Genomic DNA, 16,584 nt, shown 5'->3' on the forward strand with positions numbered 1-16,584 from the left:
TTATTTAAAAAAAATCTTTTCATCTCCCATTCCCTAAATGAGTGAATTTCTTTTGTTTGCTTCTGTAGCATAGCCAAGAGGTGAAATTTTTTTTTTTTAATCCGGGTTTCTTAAGTAGAGAAAACAGCATAATATAGTAATGGTTCTATTAACTCATTCTCTCATAATTTGGTGACATAAGCTGATGACAAATAGATCACCAGGGTGTTTGTCTAGTCAGTTCCCATAGACTCCATGGAACTGGAAATTACTGTAGTCCTCTTACATAGTTTTGCTTTTCTTCTTTTTACCCTATCTCCTCAGTTATGATGACAATCCCTCGTCCCTAGCACAGCATTTAAGCAAGAAATCAAATTTCTGACCTATGTCCTTGGGCCTTGTGGTCCCATGAAAAGGGTGCTTCTGAATGAGATGGACTTCTGTGTTTCTTGCCTAACACATTAGCAAGTGCAGGCTTCCTCTCATTTAATTACTCTTACAATGTATTTAAAACTTCTGTTTTCAAAGAAGGGTCTCTGAGACATGGATATGATGTGCTGTAACATCTTATTACCAAAGATAAAAGATCTTAGGTTCATGAGATTTTTAGAACAGGTATAAAAGGGGCATTTTTCTATGGAAGAACAGTTAAGAGGTATGGTGGGGGAAGTCACCATTTTAAAAGAAAGATGCCATATCTTACCCCTTTCAGCTTCTTCTTCTGTAGAAAGAGGGAGTTGGACTACATGACAAGTACAGTTACTGCCAAGTTTAATATTCACATTTTGTGCTCATGGATGCCTTCAAGTGCCCTGAACTCCCTAAAAGGAGGCCTAAAAGGTCTCCTGGTACTTAATGTTCACTTTTCAACCTTTTGTAATTTGGTTTCCAATCCTATCACGATTGAAACAATAGTTTCAAAAATTACCAGTGATATAAGGCTGCATTTGGAGTGAAAGGATGGACGTTTGAATCCCAGCTCTGACTACCCATATGACCTTAAGCAACTAATTTAGCTTCTCTAGAACTGTTTCTTCATCTCTTAAATGGGGAGAGGGCAATGAATGACTTCAAAGCTCCTTTTCAACTCTAATTCTACAATCGTAAGTCAGTCAATAAACATTTATTTAAAACGTTCTGTGTGCCAGGCCCTATGCTAAAACTAGGGATACAATAAAAAGCACAAGACAGTCCCTATCCTTAAAGGAGCTCACAGTCTAATGGGAGAGACAACAAGCAAACAAATAACATATAAGCTATAAACATATAGTACACACAAAACACACACACACACGCAAATATATATATATATATGTATAGCTTACATATAAACTATAAAAAAGATAAATAGGACATAATTAACAGAAGGAAGATATTAAAGGAGGTTGGGAAATGCTTCCTGTAAAAGACAGAGTTTTAGTTAGATAAAGGAAACACGAGAAGCCAGTAGGTACAGACAAAGAGCACAGTGTTCAAGGAATGGAGAACGGTCAGAAAGATGGAGTGTTCTGTTTGTGAAAGAGCCTCCAGGAGACCAATGTCACTGGCTCAGAGATTATGTGTTGGGGAGTAAGATGTAAGAAGACTAGAAAGTTAGGAGAGGGTTATGAAAGGCTTTGAATGCCAAAAAGAGCATTTGGAAATTTGATCCTGGAGACCAAGTTTATTAAGTTTGTTATTTAAGAATGTGTGTGTATATGTGTGTGCATGTGACATGATCAGATCTTTGCTTTTAAAAAATCACTTTGGTGGCTAAAGGGAGGATGGATTGGAGTTGGGAGAGCCACGAGGCAGGCAGACCTACCAGCAGCTATTGTGATAGTCCAGGCATGAGGTGTCCTGTACTAGGTAGCTAGGGATACAATAAAAGGAAAAAGACAGTCCCGGCAGGTAAGGAACTCATAATCCAGGAGGAGAGACAACAAGCAAACAGACAAGGGGAAGAATGTTAGAGGGGAGAAGGGAACATATTTGAAATCAATAGACCTTGAAAACAGCGAGGATGGTGTGGGATCCAGGATGACTCCTAGGTTATGAGCCTAAAGGACTGGGAGGATGATGGTGAACTCTACAGTAACAGAGAAGCTAAGAAAAGAGCAGGCTTTAGAGGGAAAGATAATAAATTGTGTCTCAGACATATTGAATTTAACATGTCTGCTTGACATTCAATTCAAGATGAAAGACTAGAGGTTAGTAGAGAGATTGATAACTGGCATAGATAAACTTGAGAATGCTCAACAAAGGTCTTAGAGCCAACAAGGAAGCAAGGAAAGATTGAAAATAAGTGAGAGTGGGGATGACAGAGGAGGAAAACTGTTGGAGGAAATGGGATAGAATGGCATCGACTTTCCAAGTGGAAATGTGGGTATGACTTGGTAAAGTGTAAGACTCTTCCTGTGAGATGGGGTAAAGGAAGAGGTAGAAGTAATGTGAGAAGAAGAAGAGGGGAGAAGAGGGAGCTCACAGTAAATAACCTCAGATTTTTTCTCTAAAATACAGAGCAGATGAAGGGAGGGGAAGAGGGAAAAAGAAAACAGGAGATAAGGGATGTAAGGGTTTTAAGTAAGATGGTAGGGAGAAATATCCATGGGAGGTTTGAAGAAGGATGAAAATATTTAGGAAAGTCCCTGCAGAGAGCAGGATAATGAGTTGATAAAAATTTATGTGAAAGGATTGCCTTGCTGCAGTGAGGATTTGGTTGGGGTTATGTAGCATAAATGTATAGTGGATCTAATAAGAATGGTTGTATAATTTTCTCCGGCTACATTAATCAGCACATGTATAGGAGAAAAGGTGGCGATCAGTGGGAGTCATCCAAGGTTGAGGCTTAGTAGGGTACTATTGGAAATATGATGAGATTCCAGAGAAAGGGACAGGGTAGAGTTAAACTGGTTCACCAAGATGGGGAAAAGAAGGGAGAGTAGCTACTGTAGAGAAGATGACCTGAGAAAACTACAGGGCCAAAGGTTTAGTGGTCTTGGTGGGGATGAACTATAAGATTTCTTAAGGGAAGGCAGAGTCAAGGATGGAAAGCCAATAGATCATGGTCAGATGAAGGGATTTTGGAATTCTTGAACATGCAGGTGGTACTTTTGTGACTGATGGTAAGATAAAGATATGACCATTTTTGTGTTGGCGGAGTAGGGCATGACAAATGAGTAAAAGTTGAGGAACTGAGTAGTTAAGATGTTTGAAGGAAGAGTCAATATACATGTTGAAGTCTCCTAAGTAAAAAGGCAGGCGTTGGGAAAGAGAAAACAAAATTGAGCCAGTTATTGAACTTGTTTAGGGAAGAAGGGGAGATACCCAGAGAGCTGTAAACAATAGCTATCAGGATTTTATTTGGATGGCATATAGGAATAAAATGGATCTAAAAAAGGAGGGATTACTGAGTGTCAAGAATTTTAAAAGAACCTGAAAGTGGCAATGGGGAATAAGGAGTATTTCAATTCCTCTGTCTTTACCTGTAAGTGAAGTAGTATTAAAAAGATTAGAAAGGGAGACTGTCATCAGAGAAGAGCCAAGTTTCAATGACTGTCAGAAAATGGAAGGAGAAAAGAGTATATTTATGATGAGAAGTTTGTTGCCTATGGAACAGGGATTCCAGAGAGCACAGTGGTGTTTGGTGGCAACTTTGGGATGGAAGGATTGAGGAGTATGGGGATAAGGAACTGGGATTTGGAGGACAGGGAATAGGGCTTAAAGAGAGAGTTGCTTCTCTCTGAAACAGACTCTCTAATATAGAACTATGCCCCAATGTCTATCAAACTCTGCATACCCTTTGATCTAGCAGTGTCTCTCCTGGACTAGTATCCCAAAGAGATCATAAAAAAAGGGAAAAGAACCCATGTGTGCAAAAATGTTTGTAGCAGCCCTTTTTGTAGTGGCAAGAAAGTAGAGACTGAGTGAATGCCCATCAGTTGGGGAATGGCTGATTAAGTTATGGTTTATAAATGTTGTGAAATATTATTGTTCTGTAAGCAATAATCAGTAGGATTATTTCAGAGAGACTTACATGAATTTATGCTAAGTGAAGTGAGCAGAACCAGGAGACCATTATACACAGCAACAAGATTATCTGATGATCAATTCTGATGGATGTGGCTTTTTTTCAACAATGAGCTGATTTAGGTCAGTTCCAATGGTCTTATGATGGAGAGAGCCAATTGCATCCAAGAAAGGACTGTGGGGACTGAATGTGGATCACAACATAGTTTTTTTCACTTTTATGTTGTTTGCTTTTTTGTTTTCTTTCTCTTTTTTGTCTGACTTTTCTTGTGTAGCATAATTGTAGAAATAAGTATAGAGGAATTGCACATGTTTAATTAGGAGGAAGGAAAGGGAGAGAAAAAAAATTGGAACACAAGATTTATGTTGAAAACTATCTATGCATGTTTTGAAAACAAAAAGCTTCATAAAAAAGAAAAGAAAAGAAACAAAGACTCTCCACATCACGATTGGGGGATTGGGTTGCTTTGTGCTGGTACAGATAGAAATGTCAGCATTGATCCCCTCGCAGCTTTCTCTCAGAGGGAAGACCTTACCCCCTTATGACCTAATGGTTAAATCCCATGCCGCTTCCTTAGTTGTTTGTGTGTTCTCATCTTTGTTCATCCCTCTGCAGCAATTGGATCCCCTCTTCCTAGGTATTCTTTCTTCTACTAATTCTCCCTCTATCTTGTTTGACTGCTTATCTTAGTTTTCATGAAAGGCTAAAGCCCCAAACATGAATGCCCAGTGATATTCAGTTCTGGGCTCTTGTCTTTTTTTAAACTTTTTCCTTGGTAATATCATGAGCATTTATAAGTTCAATTATCATCTCTATGCAAAAAACTCCTTGGTTTTAATATTTACTAATCTTAAAAATATAGTCCTAATATATACAGCCAGCCCTGCCTGTTGAGCTCCAGTATCATATCCCCAACCATTCACTGAACATTTTTCAACTGATTGTTCCATAGATGTCTGAAATTCAACACATCCAAAATAGAACCCTTTATAAATGAGATGAAAGTTATACAAGGGTCCACTGGTTAGATCACTGCTGTCAATCAATGTGAATCAACAACACAGAGATAGTGATCGGAAGTTTTACTACACTCAGAGCAAAGGCTCCACTAATGATATATGAGTCAGTGAGCCCAGAACATTAACTTAGATAGAATGTGAATTCATAAGCAGCAGAGAAAAATGGAATTTTACACAAAGCAGGAGAGATAAAGGTATACATATCTAGGAATTAAAAAGGGGAAAAACAAGGACACTTGCCAGCTGGTCAAAAATGGAGCAACGACTTCTTTCCCAAACTTGATTGTGCAGGTAGTATGACCTTCTAGTTTCCAGGAACAACAATGGAAGCTCAAAATAGAGACTGGGGCATTGTCTTTTTTATCACAGTGACACCAAGAAGTCTGAGTCAGAAATTCTCATCCTGTGTATTTTCTCCCAAACTCACCCCTTTTCCCAATTCCTCTGTTTCTGTTGGATAGTGTCATCCTCAGTGAGATTCCATGTTGCTTGGAGAATCACAGAACTTCTGCCCAGTCCATCTTCTTCAGGGATCCTTCGACTTTTAGATTTGACCCATATTTGCCTTCATACAATAAGGGCTAAGAGAAAGCACTACCTGACTGTTCTAGTCAAATGGCTCCATGGGCTTGTGTACCTCGCCATCATTTGGGACGCTTCCCATGGGAAGAAGCTGCTTTCAGACGTGGGGATGCCATCTGTTGGGGAGTGTCTGAGAAGCACTGTGCAGTGGAAGGAGAGCTCACTTAAGTCAGAGGGTTTGAACGCCAGCTCAGCTATTGTTTAGCTTGGGTAATTCACTGAACTTGATCCTTTGTTGATTCATCTGAGATGAGGGCCTTGAACTAGATGACTTCTAGGGTCTGGTCTAATTAGGAAACTGAAAATCACATGTCATGCTAAGAAAAACGTCATCCACATCCTTTTGTATTCAGGAAAGAAATGGATGCTCCCTATTGGCCAATTTGTGAAATTTTGTGGGCTTTTATTATATTAATTCTTTCATTTTACTTTCCTGTTAATAATCATTTCCAAAAAACATAGATGCCAATCTCTCAAAATATATCCTTTTCCCATTAGATAAATGACTTTATTTCTTGTTACTTGAAAGGGATTGTGTTCAGCAGTTTGCATTCAGCACAATTTAAGGCTGGATAATGCCCGATGTCAAAGTAGTTTCTGAAAGTGTAGTTCAACTGGAGCTTCCCTACTGGGCACGTTTCTGGAGGGAGTGGAGAGCTGGACCAGAGATAGGAGGAGGTGACCACTCACCTCCTTTCTGCCTGGATTCTCATGGAGGTGCTAGGTCCTTTACACGGCAACACAAGACAGGTTGCAGCCGAGGGAGGGTTATTGGGTCTGGTAAGGGGCACCCCAGCTTTGGGGGAGAGAGGTGTTACTGGGTCCTGTCACTGACTGGTCTTGCAGTAAATTGGGAAGGTCAAAAAGGAGAATGACAGAATAAGCCTGTTTGGCAGGCCTGTGGCAGGTTTTTCAGTAGGAAATTTGACGTGGCTCCCAGGGAGGGAGTCTACCCTAGTCGTAGGAGCACAGGGGTTGAAAGGCCATAGCTTCAGTTCACATACTACACCACAAGTATTGCATTTCATCTTAATCTTTGTATAGTGAATGTCAAGCTCCTCAAATTCCCACATAAACCAAGAATAACTTGCTCTAAGTTCTGAATCTGCCTTGACAGCTTATTAAGCTTCATCTCAGAAGAGATATTGATACTGCTTATGTAAAGAAAGCTTCAAGTGTAAATTTTTGAAAATGATGGGTGTTTTTCATTAATCTCCCAGCTCCCAAGTAATCAGTATTTTACTGGGATGGTTTCTGGTCTATCTTTTAAAACTCTTCAGTCTGGTCCCAACCTAGCATTCCAGCGAGGTGGTTCATTTTTAGAATGTTGGGTCTGGAGCTGGGAAGATCCGAGTTCAAATTTGACCTTAAAACACTTGCTAACAACATGACCCTGAGCAAGTCACTTAACCTCTTTCTGCCTCCATTTCTTGCCCACCAGTCACAGTATTTGAGAGGATCAAATATTTGTAAAGTGCTTAGCACAGGGCCTGGCAAACAGCAGGTGCTTAAGAAGTGCTTGTTTCTTTTCTTATACATTTTCCTCCTTCCTTCACTCAGTGATCCAGCCAGACTGGCCTTTTTTGTCCCCCACAAAGTACTAGATTCCTTGCCTATGTGTCCTTTCCTTGGATATTGCCTATGCTTCGGAAATATTCTCCTTACTCCTAGGCAGGGAATTTCTCACTTTAAGAGGCTCAAGCACCTTCTTTTATATGAAAGCTTCCCAAATTCCAACAATTATTCCAATTTTTTGGATGAATTGGAGTCACAAGTGGGAAAAATTTAATAAGCCCTGTTAGGTCAACCCGTTCATTTTATGAATCCATTAAAGTTAAGCTATTTGCCCAGGGTTACACAGGTATAAATACTTAGCAACAGAGGCAAGATTTAAACCACATAGAGTTGGTGAATGAACAGTAACCTCAGTTACTGATCTGATATACAACTTAAAACCACATCCTAAAACATAATTCTACTCACATTAACTTTCAGTTCAAAAATATTTCTATCTGCCTTTTCTTATTATCTGTAGAATCAATGTTATTTATCAAATGGACTCAAAGTAAGCTTTCTCAGCATGGAGACTGCATGTTTGAATCAATGTCTTTTATGCATAAAATAGGGACATTTGGTGAATTTAATTTGCAGTCCAATTCATTGACAGGGGCACCCCAGGATAAAAGACAGCCTTTGCTTACAAGGCTTCAGTCTCTGCAAGACTTAACTGAGTCCACGCTCCTCAAGCCTATGCTGTTGGGTGTTTTTAAACCCTGTAGTAAATCCAGACTTGCGTATATGGCAGGCACTTAACATCTATTAAACTGAGCCGTTATAAGGTGCTATGTGGAAACATTTATTTTAAATTGGTCCTATACAAACCTTGAATACAGAATTAAAATTTTGCTGATGATTTACAATTATTCTATTAGTATAAAACATCTTGTGTAGAGGGATAAAAAATGAATTACACCATAGAAACAGCTCATAACTGTTATATAGTGATAAAATAGTAATTCAGATCTTTTTTAAGACTGTATCTCTATCTCGTCTAGCTTGTAAGCAAAGGGGCTATCACTATTGACTGGCACGAGGGATTTGACTCCATTTCCTTGCCCCCCCAGCCCACAGAAGAGAAGTTACCATATTGAAGCCAGATTTAATGTGGATACTCACTCAGCATAGCACAATGAAGCTTCGAATTCTCGAATGCAACACCCTCACAACCCACTCCTACTCCTCCAAAGTCTATCAAGAACTATGATTATCCATTATTATATTAAAATAGAGAAAAGGATTAATAACCAATGAATTTCCAGTTTTATTTTTTTTTAAATCATTTAACAAGAACAGTAACCAACTGTAAATTCAAAAGAACAAAAAGTCTTTAAGATGGATTAATTTACAATAAAATCTTCAACTTAAAAATATTAGTCCTTCTGTTTAGGACCAAGGAGACCAATAAGCTCCAGTTTAAACAGCAGATTTGCACAATTAATATATTTTCCTCCATTTGGTGGCATAAAAATTTATGTTAGATAACTCCTAATGAGATAATGCCCCATCCAGGAGTTATGCAAAGAACAGTCACAGGAATGACCTGAAATCACCTTTCCAAGGTCACTCTTGAATTCTGTCACCAGTTATTTGGAAATCTGCATGACAGATACTTTGACATGGAAAATACCACTTTGAACCAAATAGTTCCTTTGGAAAACAAAATGATATGAAAAACATTAGCCATGTGCTGGTAGAATCACAGACGATTGGAACTGGAAAGGTCTCTAGAGCCCAATTCTATCCTCACCGAGGCCCAAGTCACATAACTCCATGTTAATTTAGTGATAAAGATGAAAAATAAATTAAAAATGTTGTCAGTTCCAAAGATAAACCACCAAAACTTCTAATATTCACCCAGAAAATGTCTCTTTCTTCTTGTGATTCTTTAGTTCATATTACTAAGTTAAACTACCTAATTTTTTCACTTGTTTCTTGTGTCCTAAGAGCCAGACATGCTACATTTTAGTTTTAAGGATTATGGAAGGCTCAGAGGAAAAGAAACCTCCCAAAGTTAAAATAAAATTAATTGCCCTTACTGACATTCAGAAGAGACATAAAAAACCCCCAAATTTCCCATGAATGTGTTGACTATTTTAAAAACCCACCATCTCATTAAGGTTAAAGATGAAAGAATTCACAGCTTTAGGACTGCACTTGGGATTCACTGAACAAAGAGTTGCAAATTCTTGTTCTCAATTTTACCTTTCAGGAGCCCCATATTATGATGCTTTGAGGATAGTGCTTTATTATTAAGATTTTATACTAAACTGTTTGAATATAAACAGCACTTCATAGAAACATTTATGGAGTAAACACTGTAGCCTTAGCCAAACAGGATACTCCATCTTCATACTCTTGAACTCAGAACCTGTAACAGCAAAGATCAGCTACAAAAGAATATAAAATTTATGACAGCTGATTAAGCATTTACCCTGGGGGAAGCTGAAGCTGAGCTCCGAGAATTCAAGATTACTGAGAGGAGGCCCCAGCATCCATAAACATCCATAATCAATACTTTTAGTCTGGATAACTTAGACAGCTTGACTTGCTCACAACAGTTAGGCTTATCACCTCATCCAGCCAGATATCACATCTAAGTTTAACAAGGATCTAATAGGAAAGCATCCCTAAATCTGGAATTTGGCCCAGTTGAGACCAAGTGTGCTTAGGACATAATGAAGAAATTTTTGCCAATAGAGTGAATGATACATACATACCAGGAGTATGAGATGCTGTGAAACTTGTAATTGTATGGCTCCCAATGGCACATGGATTGTTGTTTGTCTCACATTTTTAAGAAAAAGGCCATGTAATGGCCTTTCTTACACAGCAGGCACATTGGCACACAGCAGATGTTTAATAAATGGTGGACTGATATACTATTCCTCAACCTAATCATAGGCAATTCGTACAGTAACAACAACTTCTATACTCTGTCCTCCAAAAGGAACACAGACCTGCATAATCTCAGAGTTGCATATACACAGATGTTAAAATTGGCAGGAATTAGGAGTGGTAATCTGTGGCTCTGGCAGAGTTTCTCTCTGTATGGCAATAAATGGCTAGCATTACTATCAAACCTGTGACCCTGGTCTCATTAGCACCATACTCTAGCCAAGTACACTAATAACTAGCCAGCTCAGGATGCTAAGGCATATCCTATCCTCCCAAAAACATGTATAACAGTCAATAATTGCCAGATGAATGTAGTGAAGTTGGCAAAATAAAATTTAAATGCTAATTATTCATTCTGTTAATATATTGCATTTAACACTTGAAGATCATTGGTTGCACCTTTTGAAGAAAATTCTCACCTAAATTATTATAAGGCCTATACAACTATAAATACATGGTCCAAATTAGCATTATGATGGTTGGTTGCTTAAGTACTAACTTTTTTCTTCTTTATAAGAATAAAAGCTAAAGGAAATATCGACTACAAACTGCATGTCCAATTTGTAGACAATAACTTGGAGGGAAGAGGCAAAAATGAAGACCGAATAAAAAATAAGAGAAAGTATTTCTAGTTTCAGATTTCTCCCTGTAGATTTCATAAACAGGTCACTAAGAAACTAGACCCAACATATCTGAGATGAAGATATCAGATATCACACATGCCTGCTTGCTTATCCTACCCAAGTGGACTGGACATAGACATCCTCTGATGATTCATCTTAATATGTAATGGTCTCTTTATGAGACCATCTCCTTTAATGAGACCATCTCAGACCATCACTGAATAAAACAGGAAAATTCTACAAATCATTTCTAAGAAAAAGGCACTTCATTAGGAAAAATGTTTCTAATTACATAGAAGTAGAGGAGAACCAGAGTAGACACAAAATTCAGTATTTGTAAGAGGTACTATATAGCTGAGATTGGAGTTATGTTTTCATATTTGTGATAGGAAGAACAGATGCCAGGTTAGCATATGTAGCAGATAACATCATAAACAAAACCAGAGAGTGACATCAACAAGTTTTTCATAACATTGCTCCAAATATCAACAAAGGTCCAAGTTCAACATTAAAAAAAGAAAAATCCCCATCAAGTGGTACTTTGGAGCTCAATATGCTGTTTTCAACAGTATTTCAACAGTTTGGTTCTCTGTTTCAGAGCATGAATTTCTTTTCAAATGAAAAACCTAGAGAAGAAAAACCACAACAACCAAGCAACCCAGAGAGAAAAAGCCCAGGGAGAAGAAATACTGGTAAGGAGAGGTGCATTTCTCTGGTCAGACAACCAAGTGAGGAGGTAGTTGCTCTGAGAACTTCTCAGGTAGAGAACAGACAAGAGAACACTGTGCTCATCTACTACTGGGCACTGGGTAAGTGGCAAGGGGCTTCACAGGGAAACTGAAGATGAGTATTTAATACTTCTCCTCCAGGTAAATCAGGACCAGGGTGTCAGTGCAGCTGAAACAAAGACAGAGTTTATGTAAATAACAAAACTGCAGCAAAAGAAGAAAATAGTTAAATGGTTACCAAACAACACATTTCCATATCTGTCCTACCTCAAAAAGTGGCTCTTTTCTGAAGATGAAATTCCAAACTCCATCTATTAAGGGGGAAAAAACCCAAAACAACATACTGCTTAGCTATCATCTATAATGTAGTCTACAATTCTTCAACTCCTATGCAGCACCAACTAACTGTGTCATATGTGTATTCCTATTGTTAACACTGTGAAATTATAAAAAACTCAGATTTATGTCTCAAATATACCGAAGTTCAGGGGGAAAGTTCACTACTACATAAGATGCTTTAAAAAACTCATGAAAACTGAGAATTAAAAACTGCAGTTTAGAGAAAATTCCAGGTGAAGAAAATAAAAGAAAAATTTTAAAAGGCAAAGCACAGGTGATATGCTCAAATTATCCATGGTGAGTAAGGCAGTTTCTGAGATGTATGGTGTAGAATGGGAAATAATCCGAATGCAAATCTTAACAGAATTTTAATACTCACTTGGTTACATGACTGAACATGAAAGACCCAGGCAGCCTTGAGTCCCATCATCGCTACTGTTGAGTTTTTTCATGCGGTACTGTCGTATTTCTCTTACCAGTGTGTAAAAAGCATCTTCAACACCCTAAAAAAAAATGTCCTCATCAGTGATTCTTTTTCTCATTCTATATTCTTCTCTATGAGAGAAGGAAACAGGGCTTCTAATACTGATATAAAATTTCCATTATTGTGGTGGCTCCTGGTAAAAGTGTTTCAAAAGAGGAACCCTCCAGTGCTCTGCACATGGTAGGCACTTAAGTATATGATGAACTGAACTGAAGATGGCCTAATATTTCAAAGTGTCCAAATAGGAATTTTCAGGATAATAGGGTAGTGAAGACTTCTGTAGCCAAAAAAAAAAAAAAAAAAAAAAAGCAAAGGGAGGAAAGGATGATTGTATGATTGTAGGGGTAAAAAATCCCTCTTAATTCTAAAACTCCGTTCTGATGGGTTGAAGTATTTTCAGTATTAAGCCATCTCTATGCTCTGCAATAAAATAAGTTACAATCGTTATAAAGGGAGAAGAAAAGACAATTATCTCATTGGTTGACTGAACTCCCTTTACCCAAGCAGGTTGTCACTTTATTATCTTTCAGTCCTTAAAAGCTACAGAAAGCTTGCTGAGTCCAATGATCTAGAATTTGGGCCTTTGTCAAATCTAGTTTTTATTTTGTTTTGATTCTTTTTGGTATTGAGTTAATTAATGATGGATGACAAGTGACTAAAATGGAAGTGTAGCTGCGTTTTACAGAAAGAGCTGTTAAGCACCTGTTTTAATATGCCAGATGGGCCATATTAATATGCCATACTAAAATTTGATATGAGTCCTAGATCCTGAATTTGGGCCTTCCTTGGTTCAGACTCTCTAGTCACCACACCATATCAAAGAAAGAATCAAAGCAAAATAAAAACTAGATGTGACAAAGATTGGGAGAAGGTGCCTAGGGGAGGGGAAGGGATGGAGGTCAGAGTCAGAAAGGACACTGGGAAATGTGACTAGAACTTAGATTTCAGGTAAAAATAATGATCTGTTCTTAAAAGGAGGACTGACATGCAATCTGTAGTGAGAATGCTGCTAGGCAAGTTAATGGACCTATTCCATTATTCAAACATCATTCAAAACTCAGATCAGTAAACAAGGCTGTGATTCCCAATTCCTGCACCCTCAAATAATCCCCTTGTACCATCCATTATTTGCCCAGGTTAGAGATGAAGAGAAGGCCCCTCTTATACCTGTCTGGTCTTGGCTGAGGTTTCAATGAAAGGAATTCCATAGCTCTTGGCTAGTTCATGAGCCTGTTTTGTGTCAACTGTCCGTGTTGGCAGATCACACTTATTTCCCACCAGCACCATAGGCACATCATCTGAATCTTTCACTCGTTTAATTTGTTCCCTATATAAATGGAATAGGTTATAACAGAGTGAGAACAATCCAGTCTTTACCAGAGAAAAAGTGCAGATCAGGCTATAAAATATATCCAGTTTAGATTGTACTTTCACCATTAAAAAAAAAAAAGTTCTCATTTCTACTCCTACAATCTCTGCCAGTCCAGCTTTCAACTCATCAGGTTCCCTCCAAAAACATTGTTATTTTACGATCACCAAGTGACTACCTGATACATAGCCCACATATAATTAATAGTGCTGCCATGAAAACCACAAGAGAAAGCTCCTATTCTCAAGACTTTATAGGTAGGGAGTCAGGACTAATGCATTATCTGAGAGTAACCAAGTACAAGCAACACACACAGATTTGCTACAATAGGAGCTCAGAAAAAATAAAGATCACTGAGTGGAGCTGCATTGGGATATGTAAGGAAGGCTTCAATGTAAAAGCTGGGTGAAGTATGGATGAAATTTGAAAACACAGACAAGAGAGGGGAAATTCTGAGGTAGGTGAAGATGGGTTCCAGCAGTCCCCCATGGTTCTCTAAGTATTTGTCCAGGAGGGCCCATAAAGTACTACATTAGGCACGGGAGGAAAAGAATTCAGGGCTAGAGGCAGACAGGAAGAGCATGAACACTCAGTTGGGATTCAGGAGACAGTTCTACTGGTCCTGATTGTGACATTACTTAGATATGTGACTTCGGTTAAGTCACAGGTGCCTCTGATCTCCTTAGCTTTTATTATAGAGAGAAAAGGCTTAGATGATCTCTGAAGTGTACAAAGATGCAAGCTCTTTTCTCTGCCTTCTGCTTGACCTAACTTCATTCTAACAGACTATGTAAGCTCTTTCAAGGAATTGTATCCCTAATGCTTAGAAAAGTGCCTGGCATATAGTGTTTTAAAATGTCAATTAGTTTTATCAATTGTCCTATTATTTTGCTCCTGAATTTTTTTTGTTAATTAAATTTTCCAAAGAACATTCCTGAGAACTGGTACCTGTGCTTAAAATCTTGACATTACCCAGGGCTCTCCCTTTCCTAGTCTTCACCAGCTAATTTGAGTTCAAGTCCATTTAGTAGGATCTGTGTACCCTGGCTTGACAATTGTTTGATTTAATATTTGACCACACGCTAGAGACAAGAGCCAATCCTGGAATACTTCTATTACGCCAGAACAGCATCAATACTGAGTATGACCCTCAACAATCCCACTGTTTTCATTTGTTCTGCATGGAACACGATGCTTAAAAGCCACTTCTTGGCTCTTAAATAACACAGAACCATCTGAGTGAGCCCACCACATAGAACAGTTAGATGTCATCTCTCTAGAATAAGGAACGTTCCTAGTACCTGTAGAGGTTAATGTCTGCAAATGATTTGCTATTGTTGATGGCAAAGACACAGAGAAAGCCTTCGCCTGTCCTCATATACTGGTCTCTCATGGCACTATACTCTTCTTGTCCAGCTGTGTCAAGTATGTCCAACAAACAGGTTTCACCATCAATAACCACTTGCTTGCGATAGGAGTCCTAAGGAAAATAAGTTCAGTTTTTGTTTAAAAACATATCACAGAGCAGAACTTATGCTATTGAAAAATGAATGTTTGCTTTAGCTTTCAAAAGCACATCTTTTTTTATCAGGTTTATTTCTTGCAAACAGTTCATACGCCTCAATACCAAGTAGCCAACCTTTAGCGTCAAGGCAGCTGCAAAGAGAAAAATGCCACTTCTGTGCCTCGGTAAGACAAAGATATTCTCAGTGGCCCAAGAGGGAGCCCTGGATGGGCGGAGGAGAAGAAGGCAAACTAAGTTCCCGCAGCATTTCTGGCCGTGGCGCTTTAAATTCTGCTTGGTCGGTTCAGAGACACTTAACCCTATAGGTGCGAGGGCCGGGCGGGAGTCTCCAATCCCCGCGGAGGGAGCACATTTGAGCGTTTCATCCAAACCCCCCGCCCCAGGGCCCTGACCCGGAGAAGGCGGTTGCGGCCGGGGATGACTGAGGGAAGGCGGGCCCCTGCGCCCCACTTCCGTCCGTCCTGCTCTCTTACTCTTCGCTGGGGGGGGACTAGACGGGAGCACAGCACACAAAGTTCTCGGATGTTCTCGGAATTCCGTCCCAACCTAAGGCCGAGAGCACTCGGGGCCGCCTAGCCCGGGCTCCGGAAGGGGAGACACCCCCTGCGGCCCTGCACCTTCCCCACTCCCCCCATCCCGGGCGGCGCGCTCTGCCCTTCCCACGGGGCGCTGCCGGAGCCTCCCCGGCCCCGGGGCTCTCCCGGGCGATGACACCGACGCCGGCTCGAGGCGCCCCGGACCGCTCTCCGGGGCACTTTCCCGAGGGGCCGAAGTGTGAGCGCTCGCCCCGTCGGGGAGGGCCCGCCCGGGGCCACCGCCAGCGGGCTCCCTCTCAGGCTGACGCCGCTCGGAACGGACCGAGTGCAGCGCGTTCTGGCCGGGCCCCGGCGGGGGTGGGGGGAAGGGGGAAGGGCGGCGCTCGCGTCCCGGCGGCGGCTCTTACCTCTATCGTGGGATCATACTCGTCTACGAAGTGGTTCTGGATGAGCTGGATGGTCAAGGCGCTTTTCCCGACACCGCCAGCTCCGACCACCACCAGTTTGTACTCGGTCATCTCACACCAGCGAACGCCTGCGGTGCGACAGCGGCCCAGTGGGCGCCGGGCTCCCCGCGCCGGCTCCGAGACCTCGCCCGCCCCGCCCGGCTGCCCCGCTCCTCTCCCGGGGCCCGGCCCCAGCTCTCGGCTCCCGCCCGGCCCCGAGGCCTTTGTCCCGCGCCCGCTGCTAATGTTAGCCAACTAGTCTCAGGAATTTAGGCGGCGCTCGGGCTTCCCGTTCCCGAGCCCCACCTCAAACCCCGCCGCCTCAACTTCGGTCGGACTCGGCCCCACACCCGGTAAATGTGCCGGAGACCCCGGAACCGCCATGAACAGCCCCCACCCGGGGAGCGACTTCCGGCCCCACCCTCTACGTCATCAGCCCGCACCGACTGAACCGCAGTCCCCGCCCCGGCCACGTGGGGCAGCAGCCGGC

General features: G+C 40.8%; 1 protein-coding gene across 3 annotated transcripts in view; it reads right to left on the minus strand.

Annotated features, from left to right (window-relative positions):
* The window catches only part of NRAS (NRAS proto-oncogene, GTPase), a 31,309-nt gene extending 14,789 nt beyond the window's left edge, over positions 1-16,520 (minus strand). The window contains exons 1-7 of one of the 3 annotated variants that reach the window (XM_031967346.1): positions 16,401-16,519; positions 16,056-16,183; positions 14,889-15,067; positions 13,386-13,545; positions 12,114-12,237; positions 11,663-11,706; positions 8,387-11,564 (exon numbers count right to left, since the gene is read on the minus strand). In XM_031967346.1, the coding sequence (XP_031823206.1) occupies positions 12,118-12,237; positions 13,386-13,545; positions 14,889-15,067; positions 16,056-16,166 (570 nt within the window). In that variant the 5' untranslated portion in view covers positions 16,167-16,183; positions 16,401-16,519 and the 3' untranslated portion in view covers positions 8,387-11,564; positions 11,663-11,706; positions 12,114-12,117. Of the gene's footprint in view, positions 1-8,386; positions 11,565-11,662; positions 11,707-12,113; positions 12,238-13,385; positions 13,546-14,888; positions 15,068-16,055 lie in introns of those variants that run through there. The other 2 variants (XM_031967345.1, XM_031967347.1) reach the window with 2 other exon arrangements.
* Between the last annotated feature and the right edge of the window lie 64 nt (positions 16,521-16,584).

This window comes from Sarcophilus harrisii, chromosome 4 (genome assembly GCF_902635505.1).
Source record: "Sarcophilus harrisii chromosome 4, mSarHar1.11, whole genome shotgun sequence".
Lineage (NCBI taxonomy): Eukaryota > Metazoa > Chordata > Mammalia > Dasyuromorphia > Dasyuridae > Sarcophilus > Sarcophilus harrisii.